This window comes from Hyalella azteca, unplaced genomic scaffold (genome assembly GCF_000764305.2).
Source record: "Hyalella azteca isolate HAZT.00-mixed unplaced genomic scaffold, Hazt_2.0.2 contig17999, whole genome shotgun sequence".
Classification (NCBI taxonomy): domain Eukaryota; kingdom Metazoa; phylum Arthropoda; class Malacostraca; order Amphipoda; family Hyalellidae; genus Hyalella; species Hyalella azteca.
Window position 1 is genome coordinate 262740 of NW_025947757.1, and position 25428 is coordinate 288167.

The 25428-nt window shown below is 35.0% G+C and overlaps 1 protein-coding gene across 1 annotated transcript; it reads left to right on the plus strand.

Moving 5' to 3' along the window:
- Positions 1 to 14115: 14115 nt before the first annotated feature.
- Positions 14116 to 24505, plus strand: LOC125179490 (the record flags this gene model as incomplete). Its single annotated transcript, XM_047885484.1, has 5 exons — positions 14116 to 14469; positions 17499 to 17614; positions 19671 to 19851; positions 20623 to 20712; positions 24428 to 24505. Coding segments are annotated over exons 1-5 (781 nt in total), but the record flags the coding sequence as incomplete, so codon positions are not given.
- Positions 24506 to 25428: the final 923 nt, after the last annotated feature.

A 25428-nucleotide genomic window follows, 5' to 3' on the forward strand; every position in this document is an offset into this window, starting at 1 on the left:
ATTCACCGCTTGTGTGAGTATAAAATTAATTCTGAATCAGGCAAGTACGGCAACCGTTTAACTCCTATGTAAAATACTTTAGGACATTTATTTTTTTTTTCATGACGAACGCAGCTCGTATGTACGTTGTGGCAAATTTAAATATTTTACAGCATTATTGTGATTGCTCGAGACTTTTATACCGAAGCAAATTTGGTTCAACAAATGGGTGGGGATTGAAAATCAATTTTAATTTGAAATGGTGGCAAATTGAGCAATACATTACAATTAACTATATAAATTCAAAAACCGGCATTCTACTGATTATNCGATGAATCCATGCGTATATTAAACAATACCAGTCTGATATCCATCCCATTATACCATCGTATACTGCTGGTATATAAGAACATATCGTCAACGCCTCGGATGAATGAACACTGACGAACTATTGTGAAAAACATCTCGAACTTCGATGAATTTAAATGAAGCGTTCCGCTATTTTTATCTCTGTTATCCGGACCACGTTTGTCTATCATCCAATGCCAGGCGAATAATCGCCAGACTCTCTGAGTAAGTCTCTCTTCTCAATCTTTGAGTAAAAATGATTAAAAAAGCTAGTTTTCGCACTTTTAACTGTCTTTTCTGAGTGTTTACTTAAAATATTGAAACACTTTCTGAAATCAATAATATTTGGAAAGGAAGTCAACATTCTGCCTCTATTTTAAATCATCGCGATGTTATCGCCTCGTCTTGTGGTCACCTGAGAGCCTCATTAGCACCGATCATAGTTTCAACGCTCATGCTCCTCTGGAGCGAAACACACTACCATTCATCAGAGGAACGATGCGGCACGAAGATTGCGATTGTTTGCGAAGGCATAAGCTATGGTCCCAATACTGGGGACAGTTGAGACGCTCATCAGGCTGATATACAGGGGACGGTTGAGACGCTCATCAGGCTGATATACAGGGGACGGGTTAGACGCTCATCAGGCTGATATACAGGGGACGGTTTAGACGCTCATCAGGCTGATATACAGCGGACGGTTGACACGCTCATCAGGCTGATATACAGCGGACGGTTAGACGGTTGGGACGCTCATCAGGCTGATATACAGGGGACGGTTGAGACGCTCATCAGGCTGATATAGAGAGCAGTTAGCAGGCTCCCAAGCTCCTATGACAGCAATGGAGAAGCATGTGGTCGTAAAAGCATCCTCGTGGCCATCATAGAGAGAGCATTGTACTCATAATGGCTACCCGAAAGATCCCGACTACTGATGCACTTTGTCTCGTGTTGCCTAACTGCACACAGAGAAATTAGTGGGACTTTGTCCAAATTGTGTTGCACTTTTTGCTCCGGTGTAGGTTTTTTCTGGCCCAGTTTGATCCAGCAAAAGGATCCGTTCACTCTCTGCAGGAGCTGTGCGTAAAGAGGTGCATCATTATTCAAACAATATCTTCTTCCTTGAACAATCATCATTATTCAACTTAATCCGCATAATAAGCTTGCCCACACTGGATACTGATACTCTTTACTTGTGTTCTTTGCAGCCATCTTGCGATCGCTTTCTCCTATTGATTTCCTTTACTCAAATCTTTCCTTTGAAATTGCCTTCAAATTTTCACTGAATACTGTTGCTTTAACTTAATGGTTACAACTTTCACGCATTTAAATTCTTCAATGAATACTAAATTCTCTTCATCTGATACTTACAGTTTATTTGCTTCACATTCTCTACCGTAAACGGGCGCTATTTACCTTGATGCTTAATGCGAGTTGATGTCCCGTCGTCTCCACTGAATATTAACATTATCACTCGTTTCCTTGGCAGTCACATAAATCTTTGAAAACTAAGTATTAAAATTTCGTGTAGGGCTTAATAATGACAACATAGAAACTTGCGTGCGAGAAGTTAATATTGTTCACTATACACGTACCTGTCATATTATTTTTAGTGATAAGATTACCAGCTACATTTATTTCGTGGATCTTTTATGGCATCCTTTCGCACTCCCTCCACTTAGGCTCCTTATCTCTGGCAAGCGTAAACATGCACCTTCCGAAAACAATATTCTCTTTAAAGAAACACTGTTCACCCCACTCAATAGCTTACATTATTCACTTCACAGTAAACCAAAATACAGCTCAGAGATTTCATCGCAGACTTCGCAAATTTTATTAGCTCTTTTATAACTATACTGGGTGAACGATATGGACAACAGGCTACGAATGAAGAACAGGCTACGGTTACTAGCGACTAATAATTTTAAATTAAATTATGTAGCGAATACCTGTGAGAATGGCATGCGTTGCAAATTTCTTCGCCTCTAGTTCCTCTTCAACAATTTACAAAAAATTAATTAATCAAGGAATTATTCCCGGAAACCTATTTGGCGCAGTGAAACCGCAGTCCGTGACTCTTCGCCTCCAGATCCTCTTCAACCATTTACAAAAAAAAAATTAATTAATCAATAAATTATTCCCGAAAACCTTTTTGGCGCAGTGAAACCGCAGTCCGTGACGGTCGCGCCACCGCCGGCAGCTCGCGTCGGAGAGGCGGTGACGCTGCGCTGCGTGGCACTTGGGTCCCGACCAGCGGCGGTCATCTCGTGGTACAAAGACAACGAGCCTGTCAACCTGGTCGCTAAGGTAAACTATAAAAACATCATAAACTATTAAAAACACATTGATTAAAAAGTCTATATATATTATAATATATAATATAATAAGATATAAAGTCTATACATATATATTGCGCTATAGTCATCGCGCAAATTATGAATAGCGAGCGCAACAGAGAAATTTGTAGCTTTTTTATCTGGTGAAGACATTTGATATACTGATCGACAAGCGAGTGCTCCCACCATGTGAATCTATTAACACTATTCCAGAGTAATATTATGTGAATCTAAGCACTTATTTTGAATAAACTAGGAAAGTAAGGAGGTTTGCCTACACTGTATGTAATAATCCATTGTGTTAATAATAAAAATTGTATTACACTGTATGTAATAATCCATTGTGTTAATAATAAAAATTGTATTACATTGTATGTAATAATCCATTGTAATAATAATAAAAATTGTATTACATTGTATGTAATATAATGAGGAATATTTATAAGCACACGTTTAAATCTAGAGCCCAAGAGCTAAAGAAGGGCAATTTTCATGTGAAACCTGGTATTTTATTTCTCATTAGTCAAGTATTCGTACCATTAATTTTTTCATTGTTATCATTAAATACTATTCGGTATGCCAATCAATTGTTATTTTTCGTTAGACGAAATTATATTTTTACTGCTTTAATGTGGGTTACAATATGAAAATTTCATTTTCGATTTAATTCACTTAATGACATTCAGAGTTAATCATTGAATACTTGTTTACGAGTTGCAACAATATCTACAAAAAATGCACCTATTTTACTGACTTACGTATGACATTTATAAATAAATCTATATGTTTTTATTTATCCACCTTAATTTGTTATAATTATTTGCAATACCTGTATATATAAATACCTTCTCATGCTTGGGGTAGAGTGAGTCATTACTGAATTACATATGATATTTATAAATTAATCTATGTTTTTTTATTTATGTACCTCCATTATTATTATTATTTACAATAATTATATAAATACCTTCTTGTGCTTGGGATAGAGTAAGTCATTACTGACTTACGTATGATATTTATAAATAAATCTATATGTTTTTTTATTTACATACCTTTCTCATTACTATATACAATTAGTATAATACCTTCTCGTGATGGGATAGAGTGAGTCATTACTGACTTACATATGATATTTATAAATAACTCTATACGTTTTTTATTTATGCACCTCTATTATTATTATTATTTACAATAATTATATAAATACCTTCTCGTGCTTGGGGTAGAGTGAATCTTTACTGACTTTCGTATGATATTTATAAATAAATCTATATGTTTTTTATTTATGCACCTCTATTATTAATATTATTTACAATAATTATTTAAATACCTTCTCATGTTTGGGGTAGAGTGAGTCATTACTGACATGTATATTACATATGTCAGTAATGACATATGTAATTTAACATTACATATATATTCATAAATATAAGACAACAAATATCTTGATGAATATAAGACAAATATAAATATTATTATTTGCCATAATAATATTTATAAATATATTTTTCATAAATATAAAGAAATATAGAGTATAATATGTAGCTCAGCGTTATATGTGAGCAGAAATATAGAGTATAATATGTAGCTCAGCGTTATATGTGAGTAGAATTACAGAGTATAACCTTGCTCGGCGTTATATGTGAGCAGATATGCAGAGTATAACGTAGAGTACATGCCATGAAATATATACAGAGTGTAACGTTACTCAGAGTTATATGTGAAAGATACTTCCACACATATGTTCAGTCTTATTCTTATGGATCAAACAAGTAATCGGGAATCGTGCTTTTTCCGGGAGAGTAGCTTGTAGAGAGAGAATGAACCAGGTAGCCGTGAAGGCTGGATGGTACGACTAACCGCTCATGTGAAAGCTCCTCTGTGCCTAAATTATTATCTTACAGTGTTCGTGAATTAAGAATCGGTTATCATGGAAATCTGTATACCCACATCGAACACGTTTGAACTTAAAATGTATGTATATATGTGTCGCCGTGTTTTTGAATAAAGTTATCAGATTGGAACGCCTACAAGTGCCCTTTTACGAATGATAGTGATAGAGTCGAAAGTTAGCATCGCAAGAACGATCACACAGGTCTTTATTTCGGCGCCCCGACTGATGCGGCAGTCGTCCGGCCCGAAAATATGTGAGCAGAAATATAGAGTATAACGCAGAGTGAACGCTATAAAATATACCAAGCAAAACGCAACTCAGTGTTATATGTGAGCAGAAATATAGAGTGAAACGCTGCTCAGAGTTATATGTGAGCAGATATATAGAATATAACGCTGCTCAGCGTTATATGTGAGCAGAAATATGGAGTAAAACGCTGCTCAGAGTTATATGTGAGTAGGAATACTGAGTATAACGTTGCTCAGCGTTATATGTGAGTAGAAATATAGAGTAAAACGTTGCTCAGTGTTATATGTGAGCAGAAATATAGAGTATAACGTTGCTCAGCTTTATATGTGAGCAGAAATATGGAATAAAACGCTGCTCAGAGTTATTTGTGAGTAGGAATACAGAGTATAACGTTACTCAGCGTTATATGTGAGAAGAAATGCTGAGTATAATGCAGAGTACATGCCATGAAATATATACAGAGTGTAACGCAACTCAGTGTTATATGTGAGCAGAAATATAGAGTAAAACGCAGCTCAGCGTTATGTGTGAGTAGGAATATAGAGTAAAACGCTGCTCAGAGTTATATGTGAGCAGAAATATAGAGTATAACGTTGCTCAGCTCTATATGTGAGTAGAAATATAGAGTATAATGTTGCTCAGCGTTATATGTGAGCAGAAATATCGAGTAAAACGTTGCTCAGCGTTATATGTGAGCAGTAATAAAGATTATAACGCTGCACAGCGTTGTATGTGAGCAGAAATATGGAGTATAACGCAAAGTGAACGCTATAAAATATACCGAGCAAAACGCAGCTCAGCGTTATATGTGAGCAGAAATATAGAGGATAACGATGCTCAGCGTTATATGTGAGCAGAAATATAGAGTAAAACGCTGCTCAGCGTTATATGTGAGCAGAAATATAGAGGATAACGTTGCTCAGCGTTCTGTGTGAGCAGAAATACAGAGTATAACGTTGCTCAGCGTTATATGTGAGCAGAAATATGGAGTATAACGTTGCCCGGCGTTATATGTGAGCAGAAATAAAGAGTATAACCTTGCTCAGCGTTAGATGTGAGCATATATGCAGAGTATAACGCAGAGTACATGCCATGAAATATATACAGAGTGTAACGTTGCTCAGTGTTATATGTGAGCAAATATACAGTGTGTAATGTTGCTCAGCGTTGAATGTGAGCAGAAATACAGAGCATAACCTCATATTCATGGCATCCTATTTGAGAGAATAACATGACTTCTTACATGATCATCATGCCCACTATTATAAGAGAAATTGTGTTACAATGGTTGTTTTTTGAGCATACAAAGTGTAGCTGACCTAAGGCACGATGCATATTATGAGATTGAGTTCTTTGTATATCACCATTCACCATTTCTTATGAGCATCGGTGTCATCAACTCTTTGTAAACACTATATAAAATTTAGCATTACCTATAAAATGAACCTTTGCCTACTTTAGGTATATCTGTTCATCAGGCCTTGAACTGCGAATAATATTAGCGATGGTTAGTTTACTCGTAGATAAAGAATTTATTTTTTAATGCGAACATAGAACAAGTTCAACTTATTTTTTTCAATAAACCCGTGAAGTGCAGATTCCTGAAATGGCATCGTTCTATGGAGCTCAATAAGAGAGTATTATATTGAAGAGCAGACTTATTTTAATGAGGTCCTAGGTGGTCTGCAGGTGCTGATGTTATTCTTATGAAGTCATAGGTGGTCTGTAGAAGCAGCTCATATGCTTAAAAAGTTCTATGTGGTCTGCTTGGGCTTATCGTGTTATTATGAATAACTAAAGGGTCTGCTTGGGCTCCTCGCATTCATGTGAAGAATTAATGGGTCTGCTTGGGCCTCTCGTAGTCATATGTAGTAATAAGAGGCCTACTTGGTCTTGGCGTTTTCTTTTGAAGAACTAAAGGGACTGTCTGGGATTCTCGTATTCTTATGAAGAACTAAGAGGTCTGCTTGGGCTTGGTGGAGGTTTGAATGAACTTGGTGGTTTTGAATTAACACGAATGAACTTGGTGATTTTTACGTTTGAAATCTATTTATCTTCAATTAGATTCTGTCGATTCTGACATTAGGCCTAAAACTCTAGCCCCAAAGTTCAACTGAATTTTTTAAACTGCCTGCCTATCTGATTTTTGCTTACATATATAAGAATGTATTTTGTGAAAAAAACAGAAATTTGTTGTATAGGTCAAATAGTTGGGTTGTTGATCCCTGTTCTACTGAATAAAGTTGGACACTATAAGAAGTCTATTTCATTTTTGGTAATCATATCAGTATTTATATGATTTTCAAGTCTAAATAAATAGTTGAAAAAATTTGCACATTGTGCAGTAAGAAATTGAATAATTGTTACTGGAAGAAAGAATTATTACGCAGTCACGCGAAATTCTTATCATTTTTCTCAAATTCAACTACAACGAAAAATACCCGAATAAGATTTCGGAAATTTTCCAATAAGCTAAAAAGGCCATTCAGGCCCTATATGAATTGAACTTTACTCAGCAGCTCTAACACTTTAAATGATCGCCCGTTGCGACCGCAGAAGATAGATAGCCCGACCATAATTGACTGCAATTGATATTGATTGCGGATAAGTTCTGAGCGAGCTGCTTCAGCCTCACTGTAATCGCGAGACAATAGGTTTTTATGAGTGCGTAAATTTACGAAATTTCGTGCTGAAATCGAATCTAACGTACAAAGGGAGGTGTGGCATTTGTGTTTGCATACTTTGGCATNTGAATTATTATTTAATCAAAATTACCTTAATCTTGAAATGATCACACCATTAAAATTAATTGAAAAGTCGATCCGATAAATTATATGACAAGTTTCACGACGTTAAATATTTTACTGACCGAATTTTGGTCAAGGCATCGCGTCACGGCGGCCCTCGGTGTCGTGTATCGCTAAATTATTATTTAATTGAAATTACCTAAATCTAGAAACAACATTAATTTTAATTGTAACGTCAAACCCCAAATTATTTAACAAAATTTCGCGACCTCAACTCTTTTAATGACCGAATTTTGGTGAAGGCGTCGCATCGCGTCACCTCGGCCCTCGGTGTCGTCTATCGCTAAATTATTAATTAACTGAAATTACCTGAATCTGGTAAAAATCAAACCTTTAATTTTAATTGAAACGTCGTTCCCTAAACTATATGACGAAATTTCACGTCGCCAGCTATTTTAATGCCCGAATTTTGGTCAAGGCGTTGCACACGGTGTCGTGTATCGCAAAAGTATTAATTAATTAAAATCAAATAAATCTTGAAATAATCACACCATTAAAATTAATTGAAAAATCGATCACCAAATTATATGACAAATTTTCACGACGTCAACTATTTTAATGAGCAAATTTTGATCAAGGTGTCGCGTCACCGCGGCCCTCGGTGTCTTCTATTGCTAAATAAATTATTAAATTAAAATAACCGGAATCTTGAAATACTCATACCATTAAAATTAATTGAAAAGTCGATCCCCAAATTATATAACAAAATTTCACGACGCCAACTCTTTTAATGAGCAAATTTTGGTCAAGGCGTTGCATGCTTCACCGGAATCTTGAAATGATCGCACCATTGAAATTAATTGAAAAGTCGATCCCCAAATTATATGACAAAATTTCACGACGCTAACTATTTTAATGACCGAATTTTGGTGAAGGCGTCGCGTCACCGCGGCCCTCGGTGTCGTCCGGCGGGGGCGCTGCAGCAGAGGGACGCGAGGGCTGCGTGGGCGAGGGCTGGACCACGAGAGAGGGAAGCGTCCCGAGCGACCAAGGTAGGCATTTATTATTTTTTATAGTATTTTATTTTTATTTATTAATTTTTGTATAATACGAATTTTTTACGAATTATGGGCTTCAGCTGTCGTATATATTTCTTTAAATGCTTCCACCTTTTGATATAACTCATTAAATATTATTTAACAAGCTTGTAAATTTGGCGCAGTGAAACCGCAGTCCGTGACGGTCGCGCCACCGCCGGCAGCTCGCGTTGGAGAGGCGGTGACGCTGCGCTGCGTGGCACTTGGGTCCCGACCAGCGGCGGTCATTACGTGGTATAAAGACAACGAGCCTGTCAACCTGGTCGCTAAGGTAAACTATAAAAACATCATAAACTATTAAAAACACATTGATTAAAAAATTAATATGGTCATCGTCCAAATTATGAATAGCGAGCGCAACAGAGAAATTCGAATCTCTTTTATCCATTGAAGACTTTTGATAAACTGATCGACCAGCGAGTTTCTCACCATGTGAATCTATTATCACAATTTCATAGTAATATTACGTGAATCAATCATCACCATTCCAGAGTAATGTTATCTGAATCAATTATCAATGTTCCAGAGTAATATTATGCGAATCCTAGCACTCATTAATACAGTGAATACAGTAAAGAGTATTTATAAGCCCATGTTTAAATCTAAAGCTCAAGAGCTGAAGCAAGGGCAATTTTCATGTGAAGCCTGGAATTGTATATCACATTGAGTCGAACATTCGTACCGTTAATTTCTTCATTGTCATCATTAAATGTTTTACTGTGTTGCCAATCAACTCTTCTTATTTTTTTGGACGAAATTATATTTTTACTGCTTCTGTGTGGGTTACAATATGAATATTCCAAATTCTGTTGTATCTTTTAATGACATTCAGAGTTAATTAATCACTGAATACTTTTTTACGAGTTACAACAATATATACAAAAATTGTACATATTTTATTTACTTTCATCTTATATTTATAAATAAATCTAAATGTTTTTCATCCATGTACCTTTGTTATTATCAACACAATACATGTACAATAACTATAATTACAACATCTACAAAAACGGTGTACAGACATATTTAACTTCCTTACATGTGATATTAATAAATAAATCTATGTATATCTTTTTTATTCACTTACGTTTATTATTATCATATACAATAACTATAAATACCTTCTCGTGCTAGGGGAAGAGTGAGTCATTACTGACTTACATATGATATTTATAAATAAATTTATATGTTTTCTTTTTTATGCGCCTTAATTTGTTATTATTATTTACAATAACTATATAAATACCGTCTCGTGCTTGGGGTAGACTGAATCTTTACTGACTTTCGTATGTTATTCATAAATAAATCTATATGTTTTTTATTTATGCACCTCTATTATTATTATTGTTTACAATAATTATATAAAGACCTTCTCGTGATGGGTAGAGTGAGTCATGGGCTAGCAGCACCTCTGAGCTGCCACTGTACACGTCCTCGTCTGTGCTGCTGCTCACGGTCACCGCACGCGACGATGGCAGCGTCATCACCTGCACTGCCACCAACCCTAAACTGCACCACCAACACCTCCTGCAGAACACCACCCAGCTCAGCGTTATATGTGAGTAGAAAAACAGAGCATAACGCTGATCAGCGTTATATGTGAGTAGAAATATAGAGTATAACGTTGTTCAGCGTTATATGTAAGAAGATATGCAGAGTATAACGTTGCTCAGCGTTATATGTGAGCAGAAATACAGAGTATAACACAGAGCCCATGCCATAAAATATACCGAGCATAACGCAGCTCAGCGTTTTATGTGAAAAGAAAGACAGAGTATAATGCAGAGTGCACACCATAAAATATACAGAACACCACCCAGCTCAGCGTTATATGTGAGCAGAAATACAGAGCATAACGTTGTTCAGCGTTGTATGTGAGCAGAAATATAGAGTGACCTAAGGCATGGTGCATATTATGATATTGAGTTCTTTGATATGATATTGAGGTGAATATGATATTGATATGATATTGATATTATTATGATATTGAGTCTTTCACCATTCACCATTTCTTATGAGCATCAGTGTGGCGTGTGACGTCACCGACTCTTTGTAAACACTATATAAAACTTAGCATTACTTATAAAATGAACCTTTGCCTACTTTAGGTATATCTGTTCATCAGGCCTTGAACTGCGAATAATATTAGCGATGGTTAGTTTACTCGTAGATAAAGAATTTATTTTTTAATGCGAACATAGAACAAGTTCAACTTATTTTTTTCAATAAACCCGTGAAGTGCAGATTCCTGAAATGGCATCGTTCTATGGAGCTCAATAAGAGAGTATTATATTGAAGAGCAGAATCTGATTAGAGTATGAGCATAATCTCATCAGAGTATTATCATAGTCATATTATGATCAGAGTATGAGCAGAGTATTATCATAGTCAGATCAGGGTATGATAAGAGTCTGATCAGAGTATGATCAGAGTATGATCAAAGTATGATCAGAGTCTCATCAGAGTATGATCAAAGTATGATCAGAGTCTGATCAGAGTATGAACAGAGTATGGCATCAAGCATTTCAAACCAAATTTTGAAAAAAAGCTCAAGCAAAACTCGAGTTTTGCTCGAGCTGAGAGAAAATGCGATTAACTATAAACATCAAACCTTGAAATTCTTATTTAATCGTAAAAATATCATGCTCAAGTTTATCTTGGCTTTCTTTTTCAGTCCCTTATACTAAACGAGATTGAGATATTTTTAGCGCATTTTCTCATTTATGGAAAAAATGCAATATTGTGCTCGCCATGTTCGTCTGTCTGTCTGTCTGTCTGTCTGCCTGTCTGTCTGTCCATCTGTCCGTGACCTCAAGTTTTCGTCGACGAGAAAATGCGCTCTCTGTCACTCACTGCAGTGAGTACTGAGTTATTTTTTTACATGTATGTCCACCAGACCGTCCAATAGTGAGGGCTGAGCTTGGCAGGTCACTCGACGCTGACCACTTGACCGCGGGAGAAGATTTGTAACTATACTGGGTGAATGAAAAAAGGTTTATTGCACGCAACATGCACAAATTAACCACCCTCCCTGTTTGACCCTTTCCTGGTACAGAGAAGTGCGTTTCGAATCTGATTTCCACTTTCACAACTATACTGGGTGAATGAAAAAAGGTTTATTGCACGCAACATGCACAAATTAACCACCCTCCCTGTTTGACCGTTTCCTGGTACAGAGAAGTGCGCTTCGAATCTGATTTCTCATGTCAATAGTCGCGCTCTGTATATACTGTATAGAGATACGCATCTTCTCAACCATCACACGTATAGCATCACTCGTCTCGCATCACACGTCTGATAGTGACTCTACATTTGAATTCGAGTCCATTTGATATATATAGTAGATGCTATAGTATTTGCCAGGCATTAATTTGAGATTGAGCTCGTGATTTTCCACATGACGAGGTTTATTATAGTGTTAAAAATCATCAGGTTTTAGAAAATTATAATAAAATCGTTGTATAACGAACTTTACAAATGCAAGGAATATGTGCATCTCAGAGATGGTAATATTGTGTATTCGTGTATTAATTTATGACATTTGTATTTTACTTACTTTTGGCAAATCAAAACTAGTATTCGAAAAGATGGCGATAAAAACTTTCAGCATGAGAGCCACAAACGAAGTTATTAATAGGCGCCTTATTCACGCTTTGAAAAGCGTCAGTTGTGATGTTTCCATATCACCTCATGTGAGTTGAGTCTAAGCTAAAATATAAAAGATATAACACTAAATTCGACTCTGCGATGAAAATCAGATGTCCGATTCAGCAACGTTTTATTTCTTCTGTTGCGAGTAACAGTTTTTGTTGCTCTGAGAAGAAGTTTAACGTTTTATCGAAACTCATTCGCACTTTTTTGCGACAGAAGTTTCGTTGGGAATAACTATATTGAGGATACGAAGAATCCACCAGTTAAAACTTTCAATCCATTTTGCGTCGTTGCACAAATTTCTAAAACTTTTACTTCCATATATGGAACTTCAAACGATGAAATCTTTCAATCACTTATTGAAAAAAATAATCCATAAGCTATCTTTTAAAAGTTTACTCCGCGTCTCCATAGGGGGAACTTCAAACGCCGGAATCTGGAGTGGTGCTTTCGGGATCGGATTTAGTGCTGCAGAAAGTGTCTAGCCACTAATTCTGTCGGCACCACGCACAGCGAACCTGTTATCTTGAAGCTTAACTGTGAGTTGTTATCTTAGCTTATCTTAAATCTATTGTTTTGAAGCTTATACGGGAGTTGCTATCTTAGCTTATCTTAAATCTACTATCTTGAAGCTTAACTGTGAGTTGTTATCTTATCCTATCATAAACCTATTGTGTTGAAACTCAACAGTGAGTTGTTATCTTAGCCTATCTTAAGCCTATTGTCTTGAAGCTCAACTGCCAGTTGTTATCTTAGTCTGTCTTAAACCTATTGTTTTGATGCTCAACTGTGAGTTGTTATCTTAGCCTTTCTTAAACCTATTGTCTTGAAGCTCAACTGTGAGTTGTTATCTTAGCATATTTTTAACCTATTGATTTGATGCTCAACTGTGAGTTGTTATCTTAGTCTATCTTAAACCTATTGTCTTGATGCTCAACTGTGAGTTGTTATCTCAGCATATCTTAAACCTATTGTCTTGAAACTCAACTGTGAGTTGCTATCTTAGCCTATCTTAAACCTATTGTCTTGCAACTAAAGTGTAAGTTGTTATCTTAGCCTATCTTAAACCTTTTGTCTTGATGCTCAACTGTGAGTTGTTATCTTAACCTATTTTAAACAAGTCTCCTTAAAACTCAATTATGAGTTTTATTCTTGGTTTATCTTGAACCTTTCCTCTTAAAACTCAATTGTGAGTTATAATTTTTGTCGATCTTAGATCTTTTCTCTTGAAACTAAACTGTGTGCTTTAATCTTAAATTTGAAATTTACTTCTGAGTTATCTTAGTCTACCTTGAACTTGTTCTCATGAAATTCTATTGTGATTGGTTACTTCATTCTCTCAAGAACCCTTTCTTCTGAAACTCAATTCTGAGTTATAAACTTAGTTCTATTTGAGTCTCTTAATTCCCTTGAAACTAATTTGTGAATAAAGAGGTTAAAGAGAGAGATTCTAACGCACGGAGGAGTTGTGATAATTTGGAAATATCTCTTCCGTGTCTTATAATTGGATATATTTTCCCCCCCCCCAAAAAAAATGAGGCGTCTTTCCGTGTTGGCAGATGCTCCAGAGTGTCGCAGCTCACAGGCCACTTTTTTCATCTACGACCAGCCCATCAACATTACATGTCAAGTCGAGGCGAGTCCACCAGTAGAGAACTTCGTTTGGAGATGGAACTTTACGAGCGAAGGCTTCAGAATGAGACGATTAAAAGATGTTCACGACAAGACCTCGCAACATTCGAGTCCACCGCTGCGTAGAAAACTCTTACACGCTGGTCACACGCTGAAAGTTGAGAGAGAATTGAATATAGATGATTACAATTTGTATTCAAGGAGTGACATCAGTGCAAGGATGGCCTTTCAAATACGCCGGACAAATTTCAGAGTACAGAACAGCGAAAATTCTTCAGCACCGAAAATATTCACTCACTTTCTAAACAACGATACTACTTTCAGGCAAAATAAGCCTATAAATTTCTTCAACAATAGTTATAAGAACAAAACTAGGAGAAAAAGACATGTGAAGGCCAGCAGCAGTCACCAATGGTCTGTAGTCGAAGTTTCTGCGCGGTCTGAAGGCGAGGTCGGCACCAATGAACTATTCTGCTACGGGGTCAACGAAATCGGACATCAGCTGCAGCCCTGCAAGTTTACCATCAAAGTTGGAAGTAAGTTTGAGTACACATTCATACTGCAAAGTCAGACTCTGAAAGAAGTTTCAGTTCGAGTAAAAACGTTCGTATTTTCTTCAATGGTGAGAAGCGTGCTGTATTGAACATGTTGCTGTAAAATTTTAGGGGAACTTGTTATAATTTTTTTATGTTTTTGTCAGAGACTCCTAAGGACCTTAGATACATAAACCACTCTGACACTATTTCCATGCTTCTGTATCTGGTGATGTTGTTTTATCCTGCATGGCCAGCCCATCTTCATCCGCTTTACTCACTCCTCTTAAACAATACTGACAACATACGATGTATTTTGTATAATTATTGTAGTATCTCATACAAACGAAACTCACGTACGCCCTCACAATGAGCGTTTGCGGGCAGTGTTCGGGCAGAGCAAGGAAAGTAATGAGAGCTTGCGGGGAGCTACGAAAATAAATATTAATAAATGAAAGTGTTCCACTGTATATGCAAAAAATGTTAAAAACTAATGTAAACGAAGTACAATTAAACCGAATACTAATGCAAAACCATTTAGAAAAAATAATAAAATACTATACACTTTGAAACTGAATATTGATGAGATGTACCAAAAAATTGCTCATCCTCTTCTAATTTCCATATACGTCAAAATAATACTACCAGTGATTTCCATTATTCGAACATTGACCGATAGCTACAATTTGACTTGCGATCTTACATTGTCCGCGTGGGTTGAAAAATTTCAGTCTCGATGCGTGCATGGATAACTATTTTTATAATAGGATTGTTACATTTTATTCTGTGCCTCTTTTCTTGCCTTTCAGTTCAATTTAAACTTACGTTTCTAGTAGAAACATTTTTCCTCATTTCCCGGTTTTAAATCAATTTAGTCCTAATTTACCTTGGTTTGAGTTGCGCGTCAGTTTTTTGTGATAAACTAACGCACTTATTAACAAATAATTAAGCTATTAATTAAGCTAGACTTGACTTTTCCTCTGCACGTTACATGAGAACTTTTTTCTATTAGGCACTGATATATGGATATTAAAGTTTAAGCAAGCATATAAGCATATTTAAGCATATATTTATAATAAGATTAAGTATTTAAGCATATAAGTATTTAAGTAGTTAAGCATATTTATAATAATATTATAAAATATGTTGCGAGATAATTTATCATTATATTTTTTAAATATTTTAATTCACTTATGCATTATAGGCAATTTTTCGCTTATTGAAAGAATGAGGTCTATTTGTGTATTTTAAACGCAACGTTCGATTGAACGCTAGCAAGGAAATCCTGGTTACATGGTTACTTGCCAGTTCTTAATTCTTCCTATTATTGAAAAAAGCTTAATACGAATGTTCAAAACGTCAGCGTTGAATCACAATGTACAAGGACGGGTTATATAAAATAAAAACAATGATTGATCTGATAATGAGAAACAAACACTAACCTTTGTTTATTGACATGCCAGTTCCTGAATTTTCCACTCATCGAACTTATTTGGAGACGAATGTTTACAACGTTATCGTTGCACTATAATATCAAGCATAGTTGTATATTACACTCGTAAAAGCAACGCTTGATTTAATCCCAGTAAACAGTCCCTTTATGTGTTTGTTTAGTAAACGAGTTCTTTGTCAGCTTGTTTAAAAGGAAGAAATTTACTGATTACTAGAGCTACAATCAAATCAATTGTTGTTTCTTTAACAAACAAATCCTTTATATGTTAATTTAAGAAACAAATTCTTTTTTGCTTGAGCAACAAAAGAATAATTTTTTGAAAAAATTAACAAATACTTTCCTTGTTTTGTTATCAAATAAATATTATGTTTGTTAACAAACCAATAGTTTGTTTAACAAACAAAATCTTTTATTGGTTTAATAAATAAATTTTGCTACTTATCTTTTCACAAACAAATGCAATGTATGTTTGGTTAATTAACAGACAAATACTTTGTTCAATAAACAAATCCTTTGTTTAACAAACAATTCCTTTGTTTAACAAATAAATCCATTGTTTAACAAACAATTCCTTCGTTTAACAAGCAAATCCTTTGTTTAACAAACAATTCCTTTGTTCAACAAGCAAGTCTTTTGTTTAAAAACAAATCCTTTGTTTAACAAACAAATCATTTGTTTAATAAACAAATCCTTTGTTTAACAAACTAATCTATTGTTCAACAAGCAAGTCCTTTGTTTAACAAACAAATCTATTGTTCAACAAACAAATCCTTTGTTTAACAAACAAATTTTTTGTTTAGCAAACAAATCCTTTGTTTTACAACAAATCTTTCGTTTAACAAACAAATCCTTTGTTCAACAAGCAAATCCTTTGTTTAGCAACAAATCCTTTGTTTAAAAACAAATCTTTCGTTTAACAAACAATTCCTTTGTTCAACAAGCAAATCCTTTGTTTAGCAACTAATCCTTTGTTTAACAAACAAATCCTTTGTTTAATAAACAAATCCTTTGTTTAAAAACAAATCTTTCGTTTAATAAACAATTCCTTTGTTCAAAAAGCAAGTCTTTTGTAACAAACAAATCTTTTGTTTAACAAACAAATCCTCTGTTTAACAAACAAATCCTTTGTTCAACAAGCAAATCCTTTGTTTAGCAACAAATCCTTTGTTTAACAAACAAATCTATTGTTTAAAAAACAAATCCTTTGTTTAATAAACAAGTCTTTTGTTTAACAAACAAATCTATTGTCCAACAAACAAATCCTTTGTTTAACAACCAAATCTATTGTTTAAAAAACAAATCCTTTGTTTAATAAACAAGTCTATTGTTTAACAAACAAATCTATTGTCCAACAAACAAATCCTTTGTTTAACAAACAAATCCTTTGTTTAATAAACAAATCCTTTGTTTAACAAACAAATCCTTTGTTAAACAAACAAATCCTTTGTTTAACAAAGAAACCCTTTGTTCAACAAATAAATCCTTTGCTTAACAAACATATCCTTTATTTAACAAACAAATCCTTTGTTCAACAAACAAATCTTTTGTTTAACACAAAGCCTCTGTTTGCACCCCCCAGTAGCGCCGCCCCCGCTCTCGTCATGCCGGCTGCTCAACATCACGTCCTCGTCGCTATCTGTGACGTGCGATAAGCCGGACACGTCGGTGGCCGGCGCCTCCATCTACCGGGCCGAGGTAATACTTGATATACTGGGCCTTGTATGTTCTGAAAAATCAGTGGATCATGATGATACACTTGAATGAATCACGAGTGTGAACCTGGTCAAAAATCGGTAGCCAGTGAACAATGTGGTTTACTCGTTCAAAATGTACAATGTGGTTTATTTGTTCAAAATGTACAACATAGATGACTCGTTCTAAATGTACAATGTGGTTTACTCGTTTAAAATCTACAATGTGGTTTACTCGTTTAAAATCTACAATGTGGTTTACTCGTTCTAAATGTACAATGTGGTTTACTCGTTCAAAATGTACAACGTGGTTTACTCGTTCAAATTGTACAACGTGGTTCACTCGTTCACAATGTACAATGTGGTTTACTCGTTCAAAATATAAATTGTAATTTACTCGATCAAAATGTACAATGTAGATTACTCGTTCAAAATGTACAATGTTGCTTACTCGTTCAAAATGTACAATGCGGTTTACTCGTTCAAAATGTACAATGTGGTTTACTCGTTCAAGATCTTCAATGTGGCGGAACATGTAGGAAGAAAGTGTAAAATATGTAGGCTATCCTGACGTAACTCCCGTGGGCAAAAAGTCCTAACCATAATCTAACGTATTAATCTAATCAAATGAGGTTGGTATTGGTTAGATATTAGGTTCTGGTCCTGGTCGACCAAGTTCTGAATGGGTAAAATGGTACGTGGGTAAAACAATTATGCTTGTCGTATTTTTGCTTCTGGGTTTTTTCAGATTTTGCAAACCTCTCTGATTTATGGTGTTTACTTTCTAAAAGAAAATACTTCCTCTTAAATACTTCCTGAAAATGCTTCTGGCTCAATAATTTTGACCCGTTAATTGGATCCAGATTGTTCATACTGAACTGATAAAAAACAGTCTACATTGTTCATTATTGGATAGCTCCGTCCAGGTCAAAAAGTCTACGGATTGTACAAATATAAACTCACTTTACTAACCTACTTAATCTGTTTTGGTCATCTACTGAATATGGAACCGAACATTATGCACATTGGTAAATAACAGATATATATTTATCTATCAATTAACAACAATCATTAAGCACCACTGAATTCATGCGCACATTATAATCACAATATTACCAGAACTGATTTAACCACGTACTGCTGTGGTGGATCACGCATAAGTGATAAATAAGAAAAATTCGTGGGCAAATTCACATCGGTGATAGATCAAAACTAAAATGACAGATTTCACAAATTCAGTTGCAATTTCTAAAATTGTTCCTCGAAAAAGCTTGACTCGAAGTCACACTTTGCGACCAAGAGCGCCCTTCTGCTTGCAGCCGCGGGCATCTCCAATTTCCATTCTCAAATTTGACGACAGGCAAAAAAAAATCAGAAAAACAATATCTTATTGTTATTGTTAAAATAAATACTTGTTGAAACATAAACGTATGAAATACTGACAATCATGACAGTTAAATTCAAAAAATTCGCGTTGTGTAATTTTAAATTCATCGTAAAATTTTTTTATTTTCTTGACAATGACAACGACATCGAAATTATTAAAATCAAATCATTACCTAGGTCATGTTATAAGATAATTTAAATCGCGAACCCAAGGGAAATTTAATTCTTCGTGCATTAGTATTGGAGACCAAAATGGGCTGTTCTTCAAAGGATTCGATATACGAATTTTGTTCAAAAGAGAAATGAAATATTTTCATTTACGCCCCGTTCAGTCCAGAATATAAAGTTAAAAAAAATACCATGCACGCTTTTATTTACGAGAGCGCGGTGTACAAAACTTGATCTTGAATCCATCGATCCAGTGAAAGATTTGCGAGTTTAAATTTTTTGCCACTCAATTCTGCGCACTACGGGGGCAGAAACTCCTTCGTGAGTTGAATAATAATTACACTCAATCTTAAACTTACGATTCTCGATCCTGGAGGAACATTGATCGAACTACTCCAGTCTTGAATTCTGACGGCACGCAATATAAGATCTTTGAATTCGGGAGCAGAAGTTCTTACGCAAGTTAGGGAGTGCAAACTTGCATAATTCTCTTCTGTGGCACGCAGGTCTACCTGGAGTCTGGGGAGCTTCTGGCCAACGTTACCTCGAGCTGGCCCAGCTTTAGGGTAAACGAGCTGGATCCTGCAACGACGTACAGCATTAAAGTCTACGTTTCAACGGGACCATCGACGTCTGTGCCAATACTTGTATCGGCTCTGACGTCTTCTACATCACCTACTTATGCTGGTTGGTGTTAAAACTGCTCATGACACATTAAGTGGTTACGGTTAAAGCGACTCCTACGACTGCTACTTACGGTTAAAGCGACTCCTATGATTCCTACTTACGAATAAAGCGACTCATACGACTCCTACTTACGGGTAAAGCGACTCTTACGACTCCTACTTATGAATAAAGTTACTCATACGACCCCTACTTACGGTTAAAGCTAATCCCACGACTCCTACGACTCCTACGACTCCTACGACTCCTACGACTCCTACGACTCCTACTTACTAATAAAGTGACTCCTACGACTCCTACTTATGGTTAAAGCGACTCTTAGGACCCCTACTTACGGTTGAAGCTAATCCTACGACTCCCACTTACGTTTAAAGCGACTCATATAGCACTCCTACTTACGGTTAAAGCGAATCCTAGATGAGTCCATCTCACGTAAAATGGCAGTAATATGACAAATATTTAACAGCCAAAGACATAAGTTTAGCTCTATTAAGCTCTAATAAGACTAGCATGAGCAATGTACCAGTTGTTCATCACAGTTCTATAGGTTTTAGGTTGTCCACCTCGAACATCTGGCAAGATTTTTCCACTGGTTATTTTCTCATTTAAACGTTTCTTAAAACACAATAATTGTTTTGCCTACATCTGCATGAAGTTAATAACTATAACACAGAACATTTATTATTAATATTTGTTTTTTTTTGCGCCCAATTGAATGAGCTGTTGACCTATCTTCTAGTTGATTTTTGGTTCAAAAATCGTGTTTTGTTGCAGTGGAAGAGACAGGACCTCAGCCTCCACCGCCACCTTCGGCTGCCTCCATCAGTGCAGCTACTGGTCTGCACCTGCTGGGATGGTCTGCAGGTGCTGCTCTTATTCTTATAAAGTCTTAGGTGGTCTGCAATTGCTGCACTAATTCTTATGAAGTCTTAGGTGATCTCTTATTCTAATGAAGTCCTAGGAGGTCTGTAGAAGCCGCTTTTGTGTCTAAAAAATTTTATATGGTCTGCAAGAGCTTCTCGTATTCTTATGTAGAACAAATGAGTCAGTTTGGGCTTGATGGTGAATTTTAGGCTACAGAGGCCGTGCATATTCAGTAAATTATTGAGTAGTCAGGAGCTGCACTTTATCTAATGTATATTGTGAATATCTCCAATGACTTTTCTTATTTGAATAAATGCTTGAATTGTCATCATGGTTAGCTGTCATTTCAATTAATTTTGATGTATTCAGCAAAACCTACTCTGATTTGAGTGATTGGAGTTGTGTGTGCATATGTAAAAACGGTTAATGTAGAAGAAAAGACTTCACATTTAGCTATAGTTAAGTTAAGCTCACGAACTCTGATACACTGAGTCTATGCGTTTTAATTTAAATAATTAATTAGTGTGTTAATTTTGAAACCTCATTACGTATCCGATTATTCAAACCATACTTAATCTCAATTACTGATTTGACATTTGAAATATAATTATCTTCAATTATATTCTGTCGATTCTAATATTCGGCCTCAAACTCTAGCCCAAAAGTTCAACTGATTTTTTTAAAATGCCTGCCTATCTGATTTTTGCTTATAAAAAATAATGCATTTATGTGGAAGTAAAATTTGTCGTCTAGGACGATTGGGTGAATTTTTTATTTCGGTTCTACTGAATGAAGTTGTACACTTTATAACAACTCTTTTTCATTGTATTCATATCAGTATTTATATGATTTTGAAGCACAAATAAATAATTTTAAAAATTTGCATATTCTGCAGCAAGAAATAGCATAATTGTTACTGAAAGAAACAATTGTTAGGCAGGCACGCGAAATACTTTTCATTTCTCTGAAACTCAACTAGAACGAAAAATACCCGAATTCGATTTCTAAAATTTTCCAATAAGCTAAAAAGGCTATTCAGGCCCTATATGAATAATTGAACTTTATTCAGCAGCTCTAACACTTTAAATGATCGCCCGTTGCGACCGCAGAAGATAGATAGCCCGACCATAATTGACTGCAATTGATATTGATTGCGGATAAGTTCTGAGCGAGCTGCTTCAGCCTCACTGTAATCGCGAGACAATAGGTTTTTATGAGTGCGTAAATTTACGAAATTTCGTGCTGAAATCGAATCTAACGTACAAAGGGAGGTGTGGCATTTGTGTTTGCATACTTTGGCAAATAGCTTGCATACCTTGGCTAGCTTGCATACTTCAGCATTCAGTCCGCATATTTTGGCATTTAGCCCGCCTACTTTTGCATTTAGCTTGCATACTTTGTCAGAGGAGTGGCATACTTTGGAATTTGAAAATTGACTCAAGGTTCTTTTTGTGTTTATCCATTTAATATAAGTACCTGGTTTTTGCATTCAAAGTCTTCGCAACAAAATGTGGAAAATTTTTTCGAAAAATAAATAATTATCTGTACTAGCGTTCTAACTTTATAGCGGTTTTTAATTTTCATCAGCGATTCATTCACGTCTAGTTGATGTTTGAAATATATTCGCTAGCTAGTCGCTGATGCCTCTACGAAAACATAACGGCATCTTGTCTTTTCTTCATGCACTCGTCGGTCGTGAATCATCGGCACCGGGGCATAGATTTTATAATAGAATTAATCATCAAATTTAATCACATTTATTCGATGTAATATTAAATGTGATGTGGTCAATAAAATAATATGTATGAGCTTATTTCCCGAGCATTTTCCAGTGTTAAAACACGACATTTTGCACGATGCAACTTAGGCAATCAATGGGCGGAAATACTGTAAAGTAAAATATTACCGAATTAAACATTTTTTAGGCAAATGCAAAAAGCCTTTTTTAATTTTAGAATAACTTTTTCGTCAGGCGGGTTGGCAATACTCGTGATAGCATCCCAGCTTTACTGCAGAGGCCGACGGAAACGACATTCCGCGCATCATCGAGGTAAGTCCTGTAATCATCGTAATTATCGAACAATATTATTGTAACAGTTGCACATCGTCAATGATTTTTAATTACAATTAAATGAATGAAATTTCTCGTGAAATTCCCTTCTAACATGAATCATACGTCAATATTTTCAAAGCTTATGTTGAGGCTTTATTGGACTGTATTATAAATTTTTTTTCAAATATCAGGAAATTTCTTCATTCCAATTACGAAAAATTAAGTGAAATTATCCATGAGCAATGTGAGTGTATAGAATGTGTCTCCATATGAAGCATCTCTAGAATTTGTAACAAACGTTCTGAAACTGAAAAAAAATTGGAAAAATTCAAACCTCATAACCAATGATTGGTGAATATATTGCATTAAATAATTAGTAAGAAAAAATTTATTATCATATTTAACAGAAGTTCTTGCCTCTAAATAAGTTGGGATTTTCAAAATAATTAAAAATAACATACATAATCTTGAACAAAATTAGATAACGAAATATTACAATAATTTTTTGTAGTCAGTGTGCTGAAATCATACTCGTGTACACGAAAAAAAACATATAAAGTAATTATCTCTATTCATAAATTCATACGAGTCATGCCAATAATATAACCAATCATATTTGGAAAAAGTCCTATAAATGAATTCATCCAAAAACTTTGTGGTATTAGATTCCATAGCATTGTCAATCATTGCGATTGTTAATCATTAAAGATAACGAAGGAAAAAACATCATAGCGTATAATATGTAGCAAAATGCCTATCTCCAAGTTATCTAAAAGTCAAATATCGTAATGACCGATTGCGTCACCCGGCGCACGGTGTCGTGTATCGCAAAAGTATTAATTAATTAAAATCAAATAAATCTTGAAATAAGCATATTTTGGCATTTAGCTTGCATATTTTGGCATTTGGCTTGCATATTTTGGCATTTAGCTTGCATACTTTGGCAGAGGAGTGGCATACTTTGGAATTTGAAAATTGACTCAAGGTTCTTTTTGTGTTTATCCATTTAATATAAGTACCTGGTTTTTGCATTTGAAGTCTTCGAAACAAGATGCGGAAATTTTTTTCGAATAATTATCTGTGCTAGCGTTCTAACTTTATCACTGTTTTTTTATCTTCATAAGTGAAACATTCACTTCCGGTTAATGTTTGAAATATATTCGTTCTCTAATCGCTGATGCCTCTACGAAAATACATATAACGGCATCTTGTCTTTTCTTAATGCACTCGTCGGCCGTAAATCATCGGCACCGGGGCAAAGATTTTATAATAGAATTAATATCATATTTAATAATATTTAATTAATATAAAATGAAATAAGATGTATTCAATATGTATGAGCTTGTCACTCAAGCACCTTGTTGACAAATTAACACTTTAGTTTCCATTATAATTGAAATGAACATTTAATAAATATAGAATTCCCTGCCTGCATTAAAATAAAAATATGATAAATAAATAAATAATTTCCTGTCTGTGCTATATATACTATAACATTGTGCTATTTTAGAGAGAATTAACTAACTTACTTAGTTAATTCTAATTTAACTAACTTAGAGAATTAATGGGCGGAATTACTGTAAAGTAAAATATTACCGAATTAAACATTTTATAGGCAAATGCAAAAACCATTATTTAATTTTCGAATGACTTTTTCGTCAGGCGGGGTGGCGATCCTTGTGATAGCATCGCAGGTTTACTGCAGAGGTCGACGGAAACGACATTCTGCGCATCATCGAGGTGAGTCCTGTAATCATCGTAATCATTGATGTTTGGCACACATAACAATTGTAATGGTCGCACATCGTCTTTGTTTTTTTATTACAATTAAACGAGTGAAATTTTCGTAAAATATCCTTCTAACTCGAATCATACCTAAATATTTTCAACAGTTATTGAGGCTTTTTGAATGTATCATCAAAAAAGTTCAGAGTATCAGGACATTATTTTTCATTCCAAATTGCCTAAAAATTAATTGAAAATCATCAATGAGCAATGTGAGTGTGCAGAATGTGCCTGCACATGAAGCATCCCTAAAATTTTTCGCAAACTTGCTGGAAGTGGAAATGAAAAATTGAAAAAATTCGAACCTCATAATTAATGATTGTTGAATAGGTTGTATTAAATAATTAGTAAGAAAAAATTGATTATCAAATTTTACAGCAGTTCTTGCCTCTAAAGGAGCAGGGATTTCAAAATAATGGAAAATAACATACATAATCTCGAATAAAAATCAATAACAAAAGAGAATAATAATTGTTTGTAGCTAGTGTGCAGAAATTCGACTCGTGTACACGAAAAAACACAAATTCAACGAGTCAAATTGACAAATTCACAAATTCATACTAGTCATGTCAATAATACAGCCAATAATATTTTGAAAAAAAAAAATCTTAAAAATGAATTCATCTACAAACTTTCTGGTATTGGATTTCATAGCATTGTCAATCTTTACGATTGGTAATCATTGAAGATAACGATTGAAAAAACCTCATAGCTTATAATATGTAGCAAAACGCCAATTTCCAAATTATCTAAAAAACAACGCGAAGTCAAATATTGTAATAACCGATTATGTTTCACTGTTGCGGCACACGGTGTCGTGTACCGCTAAATTACCAATTAATTAAAATTAAAAATACTGAAATAATCACACCGTTAAA